At 48.2% G+C, this 16,750-nt stretch overlaps 1 protein-coding gene across 4 annotated transcripts in view; it reads left to right on the forward strand.

Annotated features, from left to right (window-relative positions):
- The first annotated feature begins 1,882 nt into the window (after nt 1-1,882).
- Nucleotides 1,883-16,750, forward strand: part of Olfm2 (olfactomedin 2) — a 65,650-nt gene continuing 50,782 nt past the window's right edge. Inside the window, exon 1 of one of the 4 annotated variants that reach the window (XM_087201535.1) lies at nt 1,883-2,084. Coding sequence is in view for 2 of the 4 variants with exons in the window: in XM_021244984.2 (XP_021100643.2) it covers nt 2,013-2,084 (72 nt within the window). In the remaining 2 variants the exon portion in view is untranslated. The remainder of the gene's footprint in view (nt 2,085-16,750) is intronic. The other 3 variants (XM_021244982.2, XM_021244984.2, XM_087201536.1) reach the window with 3 other exon arrangements.

A 16,750-nucleotide genomic window follows, 5' to 3' on the forward strand; every position in this document is an offset into this window, starting at 1 on the left:
TGCAGCCACCTGGGAGTAGTACAATCTGGAGGGCCTGAGACCGTAAAGAGGACTCAACAGCTACTGCTGGGATCCCCAACGTGGTGGTGTGTGGGGGGGGGGGGGGGAGATCCTTCAGCTTTGCCCATCTTCCTGCCCTCCAATCTCCTTCCAGACCCCCCATTGGCTAAACCGCACAGATGCAGAGGAGTCTGGGAAATGTAGTTTGCAGTGGTCAAGGGAGCCTGGGAAATGTAGTTTACAGAGGTCATCTCTCCTGATACAGAAGGGAGGACAGGAATAGCTTGGCTATGACAGTGACAGTCTGGGTGACCAGAGCCCAAGGTGGACACTGTTCATGGTTCTGAAACACCGCCTTCGTAAGGGTATCCACTCTTAAGTCAAGAGCTTTGGAATTTCATCATTCTACCCTACACCTACCACAGGCTGGCCCTGAAGATTTGGCAAAAGATCATCTCTTGTTTGGGACAAGGAGGTAGAGGAATGGAGGAGACGCCTTCCCAAGCTCACATTCTGTCTTGGGACACATCCTGTGGCCACTGTCCTCAACCACTCTGTGGTAATGTGCTCCAGGGACCGAGTGCTAGGTGCACTGTTCACTTCGGACTCAATGATTCCTGGTGGTGTGGAGATGTTGAGGGGAAACAGGTCTTTTAAGAGAGGGAAAACTCACTTGGGAAGTCTCATGGTGATGCAGCAACAGAGCCAGGGTGTTTGGACACCAGACTCTTCCTCTTTGCCCCAACAAATCCAATAATAAAGTCTGCATGGTACATCGTAGTCAGAATAATGCCGGCTTTCCTTGTCCTCCATATGTTATGGCTAATTCCTTCATAATCTGACTTCCTTCCCTGCCCCAAGCCCCTGAGGAGTGCGGGGAGGCAGGGGCGACTGGGGAGACTGCTGGGGTGGGAGTGGGAGGCGGAGAAAATCTCCAGAGAGCCCCAAAAGAAGGCAGGCAGGACAAGGACACCCTTCATATGCAAATGCTCCGCCTGGAGGCCGCCTTCATATTTTGATTCTCTCAGGAAGGGAATTGGTCTGTCGTCTTGGGCATTGAATCGAAAGCAGGAGAGTGTCCCAGGTGTGTGTGTGGGAGGAGCCTTCCAGCTGCAGGGTGCGTGGGAAGTGACACGAGGTGACACCCCTGCTGGAGCCAGGCCCACACACCCGATCATCCCCGCCTCCTCTGTCTATGACCCTCTCCTGCTCCCTGAATTTGGCTCACTCCCGATCCCCGCCCCCTTACCCCGCCTCCCCTTGACGAGGCATGGAGCCCCTGCCCCAAATTCCACAAGCTCTGCCTCAGTTTCTCTATTGACTGTTAAGTTATTTAAGGAGGGAGACCTCATAATTTCTCTTCTTTGCTACCAGGCCTTCTTTTTTTATTGTATTTTTTGGTATCAGGGATCGAGCTCGGGACCTTGCGCCTGCCAGGCAGGCGCCGGAACCACTGAGCTAAATCCCCGGCCCTTTTGTTTGCTTTTTGAGACAAGGTCACTATGTAGCCCAGGCTGACCTCGAACTCACGGTGGTTGGTGAAATTGACGAAACTCCCTTTCCAGGTTTTGACCTGCACCCATTAATAGCCTTGGGGTGCGATGGGGCCTGTTGGGTCTTGTCCCCGGGTCCCTCTCTCGCCAGGGCCCCAGGGCCGGATCCCTTTTTCCTCACCCCCCGAACCCGCTCTCTGGACTCCCAAAGACGAGCTGGGGGCGGGGCGAGGGGCGGGGCCGGCAACAAAGATGAGGCGCAAGAAAGGGGCGGGGCAGAGCCCACAGTGAAGGCCGGGCGCGAGAATGGGCGGGAGGCGGCGGTGGGCGGGGCATGGGGCGGGGCGGGGCGTGAGCGAGGGGGCGGGGCGGATTCCCTGCCGCGGGCGAGGCGGGGAGGTGGCGGCGGAGGGTCGCCCGTTCGCGGGCGGGCGGGGTCGCGCCTGGTGGCGGTCCCGCGCCGAGACGCCGCTAGAGAGGGCGGGGGGCGGGGACGGAAGGCCGAGCCGGGGGCGCGTCATGTGGCCCCTCACGGTCCCCCCGCTTGTGTTGCTGCTCCTGCTGTTGATGTCCCCAGGCCTCGCCGGACAGGTAGGGGCCCGGCAGGCAGGTGCGGGCGCAGGAGAGCTGCTGGAGGGGTCGCAGGCGCAGAAGGGTCCCGGGAAAACGTGGTTTGGGGGTGCACGAGCCCCCCCTCGAGCTGCAGGGTGGCGAGGGGCGGAGGTCGCAGCGGGGGAGGGGCTAGGACCCCCACCTCGACTTGGGAGAAAGGAGGGGGCTTTGCGTTTGCAGCCTCCAGCTAGGATGGTTTGGGGGCCCAGCAGAATCCTGCTTTGGGGTTCTTAATCCCTCAGTGACCCCGTAGCCCACACCCTGCCATCATTTCACTGGAGCTGAATAGGATTGGGGGGAAACTTCAGGAAGCTTTGGGGGCGTCGCTGACCCTTCGTTTCCACATCATGGCCAGGGTGCTCGGCTTCTGAGCTCCCCCATTCCTGGCCTGCACCCCCAGAGTGGGGAAGGGAGCGGGACTCACGTGTGAGTGACAGAAGGGGACGAGCATGTGGTGCTGGGGGGCCAGGATCAACGCGCGTGCCTTTGTGTGGTGGCTGGGTGTGACCGGTATGGGTGAGTGTGTGTGTGTGCAGGTGTTGTTCAACTGCGAGTGAGTTGGGGTGTGATCGGGAAAGGGTGTTTGTACGTGAGGTTGAGCCTGTGTGTGACAGTGGGTTGCTGTCACCAAAGGATTGGTGTGACGTGAGGCTTTGAGCCAGAGATGGGAGTTGTGTGTCTCGGTGTGACTGGTGATGTGACACCCAGTGAGGACCATGTTAATCCTGGAGGTGTTTGTGCAGCTGAAGGCATGTGTGACAGCATCCTCATGCCTGTGTCTAAATGCCTGGGTGTTGTACAAAGGACGAGCATGACCAGATGTCTGCCCGTGTCAGAGCTTTGAGGTGACCATGTGTCTTCCAGTGCCCCTGAGTACACTGCTTGGAAGAGGATGTGGAGGAGGTGGGGCTATGTGTGCAAAATCGTGTGCATCCACACACTCGGGTGCACGCGTGTGTTGGCTTCTCACACACTCCATTTGCATTCTCAGGGAAGCCAGTCTGTCTCCGTATAGCATGTCATCTTTTGGTCAGGCTTGGGGAGTTTTCAAAATGCAGAGGGTCCGAGATGTCTTCAGATACTGAGAAATCTTTCCTCCTCCATATTGGGGATGGGAATGTTCCCCCAAGTTCTCAGATCTGTAGACAGAAGCTGGGATTAAAAATAATAAAATAATAATGGTAGTAACAGCGAACATTCATTAAGCGCTTCTGATATGCAGGGAGCCGTTTCAAACTCACAGCATGCACAAAAGTGTCTACTGCTCTCTGTGCCTTACCAGTAGGTGCTGTTGTCATTCTCCTTTAAGAGATGGAGAAACTGAGGCACAGAAAAGTTAAGTCACTTGCTCAAGCCAGACAGTCCGGGAGAGATAGGATTGAACCCAGGCAGTCCGGCTCTAGAGCACACAAACTCACTTCCTGTTAAATAATCCACTCCATGGGTGTGGACAATGCCTGTGTAGACATCACTGATGAAGAGAAGGAATCAGAAGCTGTATGCCCTCCTTGGGGGCGATGGAAGTTAGAGTCTAGGTAGGAGGGCGTCCACGAGGCAGGGTGGTGGGGTTCCCACCTTGACATTTCTGTGCCATCACCTGGCATCAGAATGCACACAGTAGGCATGCAATTGATATATGCACTGGAGAGAAGCAGAGACAGACAGACAGACGGACGGACAGAGACAAGAGACCAAAAGAGGTGAATGCCTAAAAAACTGCTGGAGGAATAAGGAATGAAGTTGAATTTGGTTTCTAAGAAAGATCCTTGGAATTCCTACTGGGGATCCCCCTAGATTTTCGGTCCTTGCCTCAACGGTGGCTGGGGTGCCTGGCACTTGGGTGTGAGCCGCGCTATTGTGAGGCTGACGGGGGCACCAGGGTTGGGAGTTGCTTGGGGGCGGGACTAATCGGAGCTCAATGAGGGCGGGGCTAAGCAGCACGTGGGCGGGACTGAGATGGGGTAACCAGTTGGAGCCGGGCTAATGGAGTCCTACCACTGGCTGCAGTGCCTATGGAGGGCCACCAGGGGGCACTACACGGTGGCGAAAAAATGCTCTGCCCCTGCTAAGTGGACCCAGCCTGGCGCCCCAGCCAAGGGAAGGATCTGGAGCAAAGATGCTCTGCCCCTTCTCTGTTCCCTGCACTGGGTCCCAGAGACCCCTTATGAGATTCCTATGGACCCTGGCTTCACCACATGTCCATTATAGACATTTCTTCATCCTTTCTGTCAACAGATAGGATTAAGCACTGAAGATAATGTCCCAACCTAGTCGTCAAACCCCTGCCCGCCTGGGGCTGACCTTCTGGCAGAGGAGACCGACAAAAACCCAATAAATATCTAATGCAATTCAACAACTGCATAAATATATAATACCGTGCAAATGGCACAGAGAATCCAAATAGTAAGAGGAGATGATAGAGCGATGGTGTGTGGAGGGGGTATGGCCGCTGGAGCAGGAGTGGTCAGGGAGGTGTCTCTAAGGGGTGACTTTTGCTGCGATACCTGAGGAGGTGAGAGAGGAAACCTGGGTCTGGGAGAAGGAACAGCAAGTGCAAAGTTCCTGGGGTTAGATGGGGCCAGAGAAACTCAGAGAGGAGAAATCACCTAGGAACCTGTGCACTGTGGGCAAGAGGTTGGGAGTGACTGGAGAGTATGTCACATGCATTGTGCATGTGCCTAGGGTTTGTCCCAGATGTTCTGTGAGTGACCTGGAGCTGCCAGAGAGCCTGACATCTCTAAGCCCTACCCCCCATCTTCCCTATGGGGAAGATATCCTTGCTCAGACCCCTGGGAAGTCCTCCCTAAAATCTAGCTATATCTTTAGCATTGTATTTGAGGTCAACTCTTTTCTGGGATCTTCCATCCCCATAGTATGGAAGGAATAAGGCCCCAGGACCTTTGCACCTGCCACCGCTTCTCCTGGACTTGAATCCCTCCCTGTCCTCTTTCTGCTTCAATGTCACCTCTTTCCTGAAGCCCGCCTAGCTAGGCCAGCTAGCTACAATAGCTCCCTTTGGCGACTTGGACCTCTTCTTCTCTGGCATTTTTCTGTCCCCCTTGTTACTTTTCCACAATTTGTCTGCTCTTTCGTTGTCTCCCAGCTAGAATGGTGGCTTATCTGAGAACATGGCCTGGCACACAGCCGGTGCTTGGTGTGTATCCATTTCGTGCATGAATGAATGAATGGACCTCTTTCTTTCTCAAACCACGAGATTCTTGTACAGTTGTCTCCTCTTGGGTATGAGAGATATGCTCCAAGATCTCCAGGATGTGCTTGAAACTAGGGACAAACCGAACCCTATATAATCTGAAAAAGCTAAAACCAGGTATGGTGCAGCATGCCTGTCGTCCTAGCACTTGGGAGGCTGAGGCAGGAGGAGTGCCATGATTTTGAGGCCAGCCTGGACAACACAGTGAGACCCTGTCTCAAAAACAAAATGAAAGAGGGGACCTTGGTACCAACCAACAAACAAACAAACAAAAACAAAACGAAAGAGGGCCAGGGATTTAGCTCAATGGCACCGTGCCTGCCTTGGAAGCGCAAGATCCTGAGTTTGATCCCTGGTACCAAACAAAAAACAAAACCCTCTGAAAGAAACCCCATGTTGTTTACTTCTATTTGAATTTCTAGGGCATCACTATTTAGGGCTAAGATGCTAGTCTTCCCAGACTCCTTCAAAACATGTAGTCCTGCAAGGACCCAAGTTCGATCCCCAGTACCAAAAAAAAGACAACAAAAAAACAAAAAAAACCATGTAGTCCCAGGTGCAGGGAAGTAAATGGAAATCTTAGAGATTCCAATAGTAGTTTAGGGAAGGAGCCAGGTTGGGACTAGGCCTAAAACAGAGGGGCTGGAGCGACACCTAGTGGCGAAATTGAGGTTGTGCAAGGGTTGTCTATGCATGAAGGTACGAGGATGTGCTCTTGCGTGTGTGTGTGTTTGTGTGCGTGTGTGTGTGTAGGTGTGTGTTCCTTCTCCAGCCAAGATAAACACAAGCAAGGCATTCAATTCGAGCTCATAATTTAAGGGGATTCCCGAGATAAATACCTTAATGTAATATTTTAAGAAAATAAAAATTCATGACAAAATCTAGTATGAGCAAAATATCAAAATTTTAAGTAAAAATAGGATTCAACTCTGTCCCCGCTGTGCAATTTGCCCCCACTTTAACCTTGGCCCCCCGGGAGTGTGAGTGTAGTATCTGTGTGTGTTTGGCGACGTGTGCATGGTCAGGGACCACGCCCAGATGCGTCTCGGTGCCGGCAGGAGCCGGGTGCTGGGATCTCCCACGGATACCACATCTGCCTGCTAGCGGATCCCTCATGTAAAACGCGTGGTATTTGGACAGATTCTGTTATATCCTTCCATAGACTTTAAATCATCCCTAGATGACTTAGGGTACCTCATACAATGCAACTGTTCTGTAAAGAGTTATTCTATTGTCTTGTTTAAGAAATAACAGAGATATCTTAAATAATATTTTAGTAGCTGGGCAAGGTGGCACATGCCTGTCATTCAACACTCAGGGAGGCTGAGGCAGGAATACTGCAGGTTTGAGCCCATCTCAGGCAATTTAGCAACATAGCAAGACCCTGTCTCAAAATAAAAGTTTAAAAACAGTGCAAAGACCCTGGGTTCAATCCCCACTACTACCAAAAAAAAAAAGGGTTTTCTTGTTTTGTTTTGGTTTTGATCTGTGGTTGGTTGAATCTGCAGTGTAGATCCCAGGGATACCGAGGTCAAGCCAGGAGCACAGATACACAATGTACACCATAGTCATGCGTACTCAGATTCACTTCAAGGCCTCCGCCTGGAGCCTTAGGCACCCAAGGGCTTCATGGCAGTTGATTCATCAAGGGGTGGAGTGGAAGATTTGACTCTGGAGGCAGTGAGCTTGGCTGTGTTGGACAGAAGCAAGTCATGATGCAGGCACATTTCACTAGCACTTTTCCCAGATTTTTTTTTTTTGTGTGCCAGGGATCGAATTCGGGTCCTTGTGCTTGCACAGCAGGCAGCGAAACCACTGAGCTAAATCCCCAGCCCCTTCACTAGCACTTTTAGGGAGCAGAGCATTGCACATCGTCACCTCCTCACTGACACTTCTCCCGTTGACTATTGGTGCAGGTGCCACAGGCTGAGGCAGGAGGATTGCTGTGAGTTTGAGGCCAGCCTGGGCTACAAAGTGAAACCCTGTCTTAAAAACAAAACAAAATGACAACAACAAAATCTCAGAATGGGAGTCCAGAAGATTTCCCAACTTCATGCATCCATAAAGCTATAAAGAAGCAGGCATGAGCAGCCAGGTGTGGTGGCGAACACCTGTCATCCCACCACTGGAGGAGACTGAGGCAGGAGGATCGCCAGTTGTTGGAGGCCAGCTTGGGCTCCATAGTGAATTCAAGGCCAACCTGAACTATATAGTGAGACTCTGTCTCAAAACAACAACAACAAAAGCAGGAGTAGCAGAGTAGACTGAATGGATTCCATGAGGTTGGCTGGTCCAGAACTGTCTTAGTCACTTTCCTTGTGGCCGGGACAAAATACCCGACACTGGCAACTCGAAGGAGGAGAGGTTTATTTGAAGTCTCAGTCCTTGGGTAGCTAGCTGCCTGGCAGAAGGGCCTGGGTGGAGCAAAGCTGCTGGCCTCAGGGCTGCGGGGCAGAGCTGGAAGGGGGGAGTTGGGAAGGAGAGAGACCCTTGCAGGCCATGCCCCCAGTGCCCCCTCTTCCCGCTAGGCCCCACCTTACCCAGTCCCCTTGCTCAAGCCCCGCCTGGAGCGAAGGAGTCTTGCCTCAAGCCGCCTGGTCTGCTCGCTTCGCTCTAGCATCTTAATGTCCCTTCGTGAAAGAGAAAACAGGTGCCGGTATACAAGAGCAAAGAAATCAAAAGGCAAAGTCAGTGGGCGCCACTGGATGAAATGGCAAATAGCGCCTCTTTTTGCTCGTTTTTTGGTGGTATTGGGAATTGGAACCCAAGGCCTTTGCACTGAGCCACATCCCAGCCCTTATTTATTTATTTATTTTTTCAGTACCAGGGATTGAACTCAGGGCCTGTGCTTGTTGCGAGGCAGGCAGGTGTGGCACCACTGAGCTAAATCCTCCGCCCGTTACTTTTTATTTTGAGACAAGGTCTTGCTATATTGCCCAGGCTGGGCTCAAACTTGAGATCCTCCTGCCTCAGGCTCCCAGAGTGCACCATCACACCTGCCTGATCCTTATCTTTTAAGTCCAGAGGGAGCCCCAGTTAGTGTCAAGAAACATAATGGCAAGTCCAGGAGGAGGGTTGTTTCTATTCCTCATTTCTCTCATAATTCCCATGAAAAAGACACTGAGCCCAGCACGGTGGCATGTGCCTGCTATCCCAGCACTCTAGGAGGAGGAGACAGGAGGATCGCAAGTTCCAGGCCAATCTGGACACCACAGTGAGACCCTGTGACAAAATAATGAATAAAAGGGCTGGGGATGGAGGTCAGGGGTAGAGTTCCCCTGGGTTCAATTCCCAATAACACAGAGAGAGAGGGAGGGAGGGAGGGAGGCAGGAAGGGAGCATAGAGAAAAAACACCGAATAAGGCCCTGGGGACTCGAAGAGATGCAGCACAGCTTGCTTACTGTCCAGTGGCTCTGAGTCCACAAGTCCAGAGACAGGTACAATAGACAAGTGGTTTAATTTGCTAAATGTCAAGAGTCGGGGCTGGGGATTTAGCTTAGCGGTTCCGGTGCCTGCCGCGCAAGTGCAAGGTCCTGAGTTCAATCTCCGGAACCAAAAAAAAAAAAAAAAATGAGTCAAGCAAGCTTTCCAGGGAGGCAGTTTCTTTTTTCTTTTTTCTTTTTTTTTGTACCGGGGATCGAACTCGGGACCTTGCGCAGCAGGTGGCAAAACCACTGAGCTAAATCCCCGGCCCAAGGGAGGCAGTTTCTCACTTGGCCCCGAAGGATGCATGAGGGAGGCCCGCAGGACTGGGGTCCACATGGAGAGCCTTTGGCCCTGCTTCCAACAGGGCCTGGAAGCACAGAGGGTTCTGGGAACTGGAAGGAGGGTGCTGTCCTCGAGGTGAGCTCGGAAGGTGGAGGGGCTGTGATCTGACTGCAGAAGACTGGGTTATGGATTTCAGAATTTACTGAGCTGTCTGTAAAGAGTCATAGAAACGTTTGTGTATTTGCATGTGTGTCCTTACGTGAAAAGTTTTTTAAAATTTTAGTCATGCATGATGAGTCACACCTGTAATCCTAGCTACTTGGGAGGCTGAGGCAGGAGGATCATGAGTTGGAGCCCAGCCTGGGAAAGTTAATGAGAACTTGTCTCAAAATTAAAAAGGTGGAAGATGTAGCTCAGTGGTAGTGTTTGCCTGGCAAGCATAAGGCCCTGGATTTGATTCCTTGTGCTGTTAAAAAAAATTTTTTATTCAGAAGTAAAATACAGATAATATCAAATGAATCATCTTAACTGTGTTTAAGTGTACAGTTCAGTCCAGGTGCGGCTACACACGCCTGTAATTTCAGCACTATGGAATCCTGAGGCAGGAGGACCATGTGTTCAAACCCAGCCTGGGCAATTTACTGACTTGGCCAGATCTTGTCTCAAATAGAAAAAGGGCTGGGATTGTACCTCAGTGCTAAGGCCCTGTGTTCAACCCCCAGTACCACACACACACACACACACACACACACACACACACACGTGTACAATTCAGTAATGTTAGGGAAACTCACGCTATTGTGTAGCCAATCCCTGGAACTCTTCTTATACAAAACTGAAACTCTAGCTATTAACTTCCTATTCCCCTCTCTCCAGCCCCTGGCACCCACTTTTCTACTTTCTGGTGTGTTTTTTTTAATTTATTTTTTGTTCGTTTGTTTTTTTGAGACGGGGTCTCGCTATGTAGTTCAGCTGGCCTTGAACTCACTATGTAGCTCAGGCTACCCTTGAACTCACAGTGATCGTCCTGCCTCAGCCTCCTGGGTCTGGGATAACAGGTTTGTGCTGCCAAGCCTACCGTCCACCAGCAGTGAACAAGGGCTCCAGTTTTTCTGAATCTTCCCTACATCTTGTTATTCTCTGTCTAAAAGCCTCTGGCCACAACATTTTTGTCAACTGAATAATGGATAGCTTTGCTTTATGTGTATTTATTTTTTAAAACACCGCATATAAACAAACGACTTGACCCATTAATATTGAACTCATGGCCAACAGCATTATAACTCGTGGCCAATGTTTATCTAAAATCCTCACCATGGATTTTCTCTCTAAGACACATCAAAGCCTCCTTGAACTTAGGGTCACTAAGCTGTCCCTACTACCATGAGTAGGGACATTTAAGATGAAACTACCATGGGCCGGGGATTTAGCTCAGTGGTTCTGCCATCTGCCTCAAAAGCACAAGGTCCTGAGTTCGATCCCCGGTACAAAAAAAAAAAAAGATAAAACCAACAGCAAGCAAAATGCATAAGAATGGCAGGGGACAATGGCACACCCCTGTAATCCTAGCACTCTGGGAGGCTGAGGCAGGAGGATGCCAAATTTAAGTCCAACCTGGGCAATTTAGCAAGATTCTGTCTCAAAAGAAGAAGTAAAAAGAAGAGGGCTGGGAATGTAGCTTAGTGCCAAGGTCCTGAGTTCAATCCCCAGGGGGGAAAACTATTTTTCAATTCTGTGCATGTTCACAAATGACTACAAAAACCCTGGTGAGTTGGCCATCCAGAAAAAAATTATAGGGAGTAGGCAAGTTTGCCAATATGGAATCATGAATAATGAAGCTCTGATATATGCCTGGGAGGGGAATGGCAGGGTGGTGGGGCAAGATACTACCCAACAGGCTTTCCGACTCCCTAACTCTCTTCCAAAAGTGCTTCAGGCCATTCACTTAAGATTGTGATAAGCGGTATACTCACCATTGTTACTCTCTCATTATTTTGTTATGAAATTTTGTTTTATTTTTTCATAGAAGAGCTTTTTTTTGTATTTTATTAGTATCTACTTGTATTACATTAAAATTTTTAAAAACAAACCAAAAAAAGAGGGCCAGGGATGTAGCTCAGTGGCACAGCACCTGCCTGTCAAGTGCGGGGCCCTGAGTTCAATTCCTGGTACAAAAACAAAAATAAAGAAAAGAAAAGAAGTGTCAGCCAGGGCCGGGGATTTAGCTCAGTGGTTCCGGCGCCTGCCTCACAAGCACAAGGTCCCGATTTCGATCCTGGTACAAAAAAAAAAAGAAGAAGTGTCAGCCCGACGTGGTGGTCCACACTTGTCATCCCAGCACTCAGGAGGCTGAAGCAGGAGGATCAATGCAAGTGTGAGGCCAGCCTGAACTACATAGTGAGACCCTGTGTTGAGAGAGAGAGAGAGAGAGAGAGAGAGAGGGAGAGAGAAAGTGTCAGAAAGGACATGAAAAAGATTTTAAAAATGAAAACTCAAACTCACAGTGATCCTCCTGCCTCAGCCTCCTAGGTGCTGGGATTACTGATGGGCACCACCACTCCTGGCTACCTTGTGCCTTTAATTTCCATTTTCTGATGATTACTAATTAGTGTTATGTTTTTTCACCTCTTCATTGACCACCTGGAGATTCCCTTTTGTGAAATGTCTGTTCCAATTTTTCTTCTCCATTAGCCTGTTCCTTTATCTTTTCTTTTTCTTCTTTTTATTTTCATTAAATTTATTGGTGCATTTTAGGTATACAGTACGGTTACATTCATCATTGGGATCTTGTACCTTTACATGATGTATCTTGGTACTTATTTTTTCCCCATTCCCCTGCCCTTCCTTCACCTCCTCCAACCCTCCCTATTTACAGACTTTATTTCCATTTTTTCCTTTTCTCATATTTTTTCTTTTCCCTTCTTTCCTTTCCCCTACCCCTCCCACTTCCTCGACCCCTTTAGACCTTTTCTTCCTATTTCACTTTATCAATTATACATTTTGATCCTTATTTACACTTTTAGTTTCTCACACAAGAGAGACTATTCAGTATTTACACACGTGTGTCCTATTTATTTCACTTAAGAGTATGGCTGTGGTGTGCATCCAGTTAGCTATAAATGTCTCTAGTTTCTCATTCTTTATGGCTGAGTAGTACTCCATTTTATTAAAAAAAGCACATCTTCTTTATCCAGTCTCCAGTTGATGGGCACTTGGGCTGTTTCCAAGCTTTCGCTATTACAAACTGTGCTGCTATAAACATGGGTGCGCATGTATCGCTGTGGTACGATTCTTTTCTTTCTTTTGGGAAGATACCCAGCAGGGGAATAGCTGGGTCAAATGGGACCTCCAGCCCTAGTTCTCTGAGGTATCTCCACACTGATTACCACAGTGGTTGCACCAGTCTGCACTCCCACCAACAATGGAGAAGGGTTCCTTTCTCCCTGCACCCCCGCCAACATTTGTTATTGGTTGATTTCTTGATAGTAGCCATTCCTTCTGGGGTGAGGTGGAATCTCAGTGTTGTTTTCATCTGCATCTCTCGAATGAAAATGTTGAACAATTTTTCATACATGTATTTGCTGCTTTTAAACTTCTTTGAGAAATGTCTGTTCATTTCAGATGCCAATTTTTTAACTGAGTCTTTATATTTGGGGGGGTCTGATTTTTTTGAGTTCTTTAGGTATTCTAGATAGTAGTCCTTTGAGGAACAGCTGGTAAAAATTTTTCCCACATTGTGGGTTGTCTCTTAGCTCTGTTGGTGGTTTCTCTTGCAGTGCAGAAGCTTTTTAATAAGATGAGATCCCAGTTGTTGATTCTTTGTGCTGGTTCCCGTGCTACTGAGGTTTTGTTCATAAAGTCTTTTCCTATGCCAATGTCTTCAAGAGTTCCACCTAACTTATCTTCCAGCTGGTTTAGTGTTTCTGTTTTAATATTTTTATTTTTAATCCACTTCAATTTTAGTTTGGTGCATGGTGAAAACCAGGGGTCTAGTTTGAATCTTTGGCAGGTTGAAATCCAGTTTTTCCAACACCATTTATTAAAGAGGCTATCTTTCCTCCACTCTTATTTATTTATTTATTTATTGGTACCGGGGATGGAACTTGGATCCTTGCACTTGCACAGCAGGCGGTGAAACCACAGCTAAATCCCCGGCCTCTTCTTCTTTTTTTTAATACTATGAATTAAATCTAGGATCTATGCCCTGAGCTACATCCCCAGCCCTTTTTGATTTTTTTATTTTGAGAAAGGGTCTCACTAAGTTGTTAAGTTGCCCAAGCTGGGCTAGAATTTGAGATCCTCCTGCCACAGCCTCCCAAGTAGCTGGGATTACAGGCCCAGTGTGTCACTGCGCTCAGCAAAATTTCTTATTTTTGACACAGTTCAAATCGTAATTTTTCCTGTCATGGTTAGTGCTTGGTGGGGACCTGTTTTAGAAAGCTTTGCCTACCCTACAGTAATGAGGACAATCTTCTCTGTTGTCTTCTTAAAGTTTTATTGGTCATCTTTTGCATTTAGATGCATAATTGTCCAGAATTAACTGCTGCATATGGCGTGAGGTAGGGATCAACATTCATCCTCCCCGTGAATTTGTCCAAATGACCCAGCCCCACGGAGACTCTGGAATTGAATCCTGGGTGCCTGTGGGGAAATTTCTTAGCCTGAATTCTGTGCCTGAGTTTCTTCATTTTAAAAAATGGAAATTATAGTCCTACCAGTGGTAGTCTGAGGGTTAAACAAGTTGCTATTTGTATCTTGTTGCAGATCACGCCTTGCACGTGATAAATACTTAATACACCTTAGCAATTATTGATATTATTCTGACAGTTATGAATCTTTTCACCCTGGGAATTTTCAGTGAGAGAAAAAAAAATTTCTTTCAGTGGCTCACAGCATGATGCTTGGAGTGATAGTGACAAAGAGGAGGGGACTCTTTGTTGAGCTCTTTCTGCATCAGGATCAGCTGGCTTCCATGCCAGTTTGGATAAAGGAGGAGGAAGAGTTAAAGGGGATAATCTAGTTTCTGACTGTGGGTGTCTCACAGCCAGGACTTGGCAGAAGCAGGCATCCTTTAGTGTTGAAAGAGGCACTTATTTTCAAAGAGGAGCTAACAGAAAGTGTAGCAATGTTCCTTCTTCTTTAATAGTTTCACAGAGCTGGGCGTGGTAGCACATGCCTGTGATCCCAGCATTCAGGAGGCTGAGGCAGGAGGATCACTGCAAGTTCAAGGCCACCCTGGGCTACATACTGAGTTTAAGGACTACATGGCAAGACCCTGTTTCAAAAACGAAACAAACCAAACCAAACCAAAAAGCTTCATGGAGGTAGGGTTTAAATACTATAAAATTCACCTGTTTAATTGTGCAATTCAATGACTTTTCATATTTTGCAGAATTAAGCAAGCTCCACCCCAACCCAGTTTTAGGACCCCCCCCAAGTTCTATTTACATTCTGTTCCAGGAAATCACTAATCTACTTTCTATCTCTATTGATTTGCCTTTTCTGGACATTTTGTATAAATGGAATCATAAAGTATGTGGCCTTTTCTGTCTGGCTTCTTTTACTTAGCAAAATATTTTTGAGGTTCATCCACGTCATAGCATATATCAATAGTTCCTACCTTTTTATGGCTGAAAGCCTTCCATCATATCGATGTAATGTAGTTGGTTTTATCCACCCAGCAAGCGATTTGCATTGGGTTTTACTCATTATGAAAAATGCCCCTGTAAATATTCATGTACATATCTTTCCTTTTCCTTTTGTTTCTCTTGGGTAGATGGAATTGCAGAGGTTTGGTTTGGTTTTTGTTTCGAGACAGGGTCTTGCTATGTATTTTGGGCTGATCACTATGTAGTCCAAGATGGCCTTGAACTCATGGTGATCCTCCTGCCTCAGCCTCTGGCTGGAATCATTGTGTCTTATGGCAAATTTCCTTTAACTTAAGAAATTGCTAAGTTGTTTCTCAAAGTGATTGCAAAATTTATTCTTCCTAGTTATTAATAATATTCTTGCCAGGTGTAGCGGTGCACATCTGTCATCCCAGAATTTGGGAGACGGAGGCAGGAGGATTGCCTCAAGTTCAAGGCCAACTTGGGCTACATAGTGAGTTCAAGACCAGCCTGAAATACATAGCAAGACCCTGTCTCCAAAAAAATCTTAATATGGCTGGGGATTTAGCTCAGTGGTTTTGCCACCTGCTGCGCAAGCACGAGGACCCGAGTTCAATCCCCGGTACAAAAACCAAAAAATATTAATATTAATATACTTAGCAGTGTATGTGAGCTCCAGTTATTCTGCCTCCTCACCAAAACTTGCTACTGTATTTTTTTTGACTGATGCCACGCTCGTGGGTGTGATGTGTTTTATTTTGAGATGGGTCTCACTAAGTTGCCCAGGCTGGGCTCAAACTTGTGACCCTCCTGCCTTAGCCTTCCAGAGTGCTAGGATCACAGGTGTGCATCACCATACCCGGCTAAAAACAATTTCTTGGACCTGGGGTATAGCTCAGGGGTATAGCACATGCTTAGCATATACAAAGCCCTGTGTTTGGTCCCCAGAACTGACAGAAGAAAAGAAAGGAATGGGGGGAAAAAGATGGCCATGGCACTCCGATTCTAGTCAGGGAGACAGGCCACTTTTTTTTCCCAGTACTGGGAGGCTGAAGCAGGAAGATCCAAGTTCATGTTCTGCCTGGGCAACACAGGGAGAGAAACCAGGTGTTTCAGCAAGAGAGAATTTAATACAGGGGATTGGTTAAGTGGGGATGGAAGAGTTGAGAAGCTAAATGGGATTATCAGGGAAGCTGGTAATCAGTTACAGCAGAGGAAGAGACAGAGCACCGGGGTGGCCTGACAGAGGCACGTGGGACACACTGTCAGAAACACTCGCCACCCCAGCAGAGAGCACACAGCTGTCCTGCCTTCTCCCTTCCTCCCCAGTCTCCACGTTCCCTCCAGCACCTTCCATTGCTTAACTCTTAGCTTCCCTAACCACCCTGTTTAGAACTACCCCTCCCCTTTCCTCTTGATATCCTATTTGTATTTCTGTCTCTTTCTCTATTTCTGGTCTGTCTCACCCTATAGAACATTCAGTTTCCCACAAAAGCTCCCTGGGAAATGTAGTTTTCTAGACAAGGGTGGGGACAGAGCAGAAACATAAACAAAGTCAAGGAACAAAACATATGGGCATCTGTGGTAATACTGTCCTGGGTAAAAGAAAGCAAGTGCAGAGGTCCTGGGGCAGGAACCAAAACCTGAGAAGTGTGTGTGTGATGGTACCAGGTATAAGGTGCAGATTGAGAAGGGACAGGCACAGGACAATGCTTTGGAGGGAGACAGACATTTAGGGATCCACTTTGAGGAGAACTAGGGCAGAACTAGGAAATGATGCAGTGTCTCTGAAATCGGAGAGGAATGATGGGTAGGGACTGGTGGGATATGGATCTCATTAGTGAGAGGCGTTCTGGAGGCACAGAGGGGATGGAGTGGTCACGCACAATTTTAGGCAAAAGTGCATATGGGGGCCGGGGATTCAGCTCAGTGGTTCTGACGCCCGCTTTGTAAGCGCAAGGTCCCGAGTTCAATCCCTGGTACCAAAAAAAAAAAAAAAAAAAAAGTGCACATGCGCGTGTAGACCTTCCTTGGAGGCAGAGGACCACGGAGCCCCAAATTGCCTGATCTAGAGGGCCTGGCACCAAGCAATCTTGGGGTCTGAAATCAGCTAGGC

Source organism: Heterocephalus glaber, unplaced genomic scaffold, assembly GCF_053883595.1.
Source record: "Heterocephalus glaber isolate CG9 unplaced genomic scaffold, H.glaber_assembly_v1.0 deba00001760, whole genome shotgun sequence".
Classification (NCBI taxonomy): Eukaryota; Metazoa; Chordata; class Mammalia; order Rodentia; family Bathyergidae; genus Heterocephalus; species Heterocephalus glaber.